The sequence below is a fragment of the Parus major genome, chromosome 27 (assembly GCF_001522545.3).
Source record: "Parus major isolate Abel chromosome 27, Parus_major1.1, whole genome shotgun sequence".
Classification (NCBI taxonomy): domain Eukaryota; kingdom Metazoa; phylum Chordata; class Aves; order Passeriformes; family Paridae; genus Parus; species Parus major.
Genome location: NC_031796.1, coordinates 787474 through 788587, shown reverse-complemented (window position 1 = coordinate 788587; position 1114 = coordinate 787474). Strand labels below are relative to the sequence as shown.

The 1114-nt window shown below is 49.1% G+C and overlaps 1 protein-coding gene across 1 annotated transcript in view; it reads left to right on the top strand.

Annotated features, from left to right (window-relative positions):
* FBXL20 (F-box and leucine rich repeat protein 20) overlaps window positions 1-1114 on the top strand; it is a 39076-nt gene that overhangs the window by 17953 nt on the left and 20009 nt on the right. Inside the window, exon 3 of the mRNA XM_033520009.1 lies at window positions 357-411. Within this exon, the coding sequence (XP_033375900.1) occupies window positions 357-411 (55 nt within the window). The remainder of the gene's footprint in view (window positions 1-356; window positions 412-1114) is intronic.

The following is a 1114-nucleotide window of genomic DNA, read 5'->3' as shown; positions in this document are numbered from 1 at the left end:
GAGTCCCTCCTGTGCAGAGTCAGAGCCAGCCCAGCATCCCTGGTGGTGCTCCATGTCCTGGCTCAGCGTGGGGCTCCTGCAAGGGTCACCTGGGGGGAGCAGTCACAGATTTGGGGTCAGGAACCACCCCAAGGTGTGAGGTTTCTGTTTCCCAGGGGCTCCATGGCCGTGTTTTGCTTCCATTTGGGAAGTGCTGCCTCTGCACTTCCTTTCACAGCTCAGCTTTCAGCCAAATCACAAAGCAGTTCTGCTGTCCCAGTCCTTTTTTTTTTTCTCCTCTCCTCCCCTTTGTTTTCTGCATCCCCTTTTGTTTTAAATGTCAATAACCAATAAGGTATCTCTTATTTCTGTTCCAGAATTTTCTCTTTCCTGGATGTGGTCACTCTGTGTCGTTGTGCTCAAGTTTCCAGGGTAAGAACCTCCCTCCTTGCTGGTGGATTTTAGCAGGGGGCTGGATTTGGGTGACAATTCTCCCTCTCCAGCCCTCCCCATGGGGGTTGGGCCAGGGAGCTTTGTGCCACTCAGCTGGGCTTATTCAGCATCCCCTGGAAGTCCTGGAAAATTCCCCTAGCACCAGTGAAGGGGAATTCCAGGTTGGAATAGCATTTTCCAGTGTCCCAGCTACAATGGGGAGGGAGCTGATGTTTTGGCCAGAACTCTCCCCTCATTCTGGGTTTGTTCAGGGAGCTCACCCTGCTGAAATCCCCAGTGTGGGATGAGCCCAAAATGACATTGTGTGGTGGAAATACATGAATTTGAGTACATTTGGTGAAAATACAGGAATTTTAATTCACAAAGATGCTGCACAGTCAATGGAAGTTCATTTTCTCCTTGGATGTAGCTGGAGTAAGCACAGAATTCAAGTGAGGGGTTGTTCTTATCCTTCAATTAATGAAACCCAGCCTGGATTATTTGCTTGGGAGAATTCCTCCAACTGGGCTGGAAGGTTCTGGAGCTGGCAGATTTATCAGGTGCTTTTTCCTGCCACTGGTAACTCCAGGGGAAGCAGCACAGCCAAGGGTGGGGTGGTGTCACCCATCAGTGCTGGCTCCAAACCTCAACCACAAACTGATTTAATTACTCCTAGCACATTGGAATTATTAAAAAAAAAAAA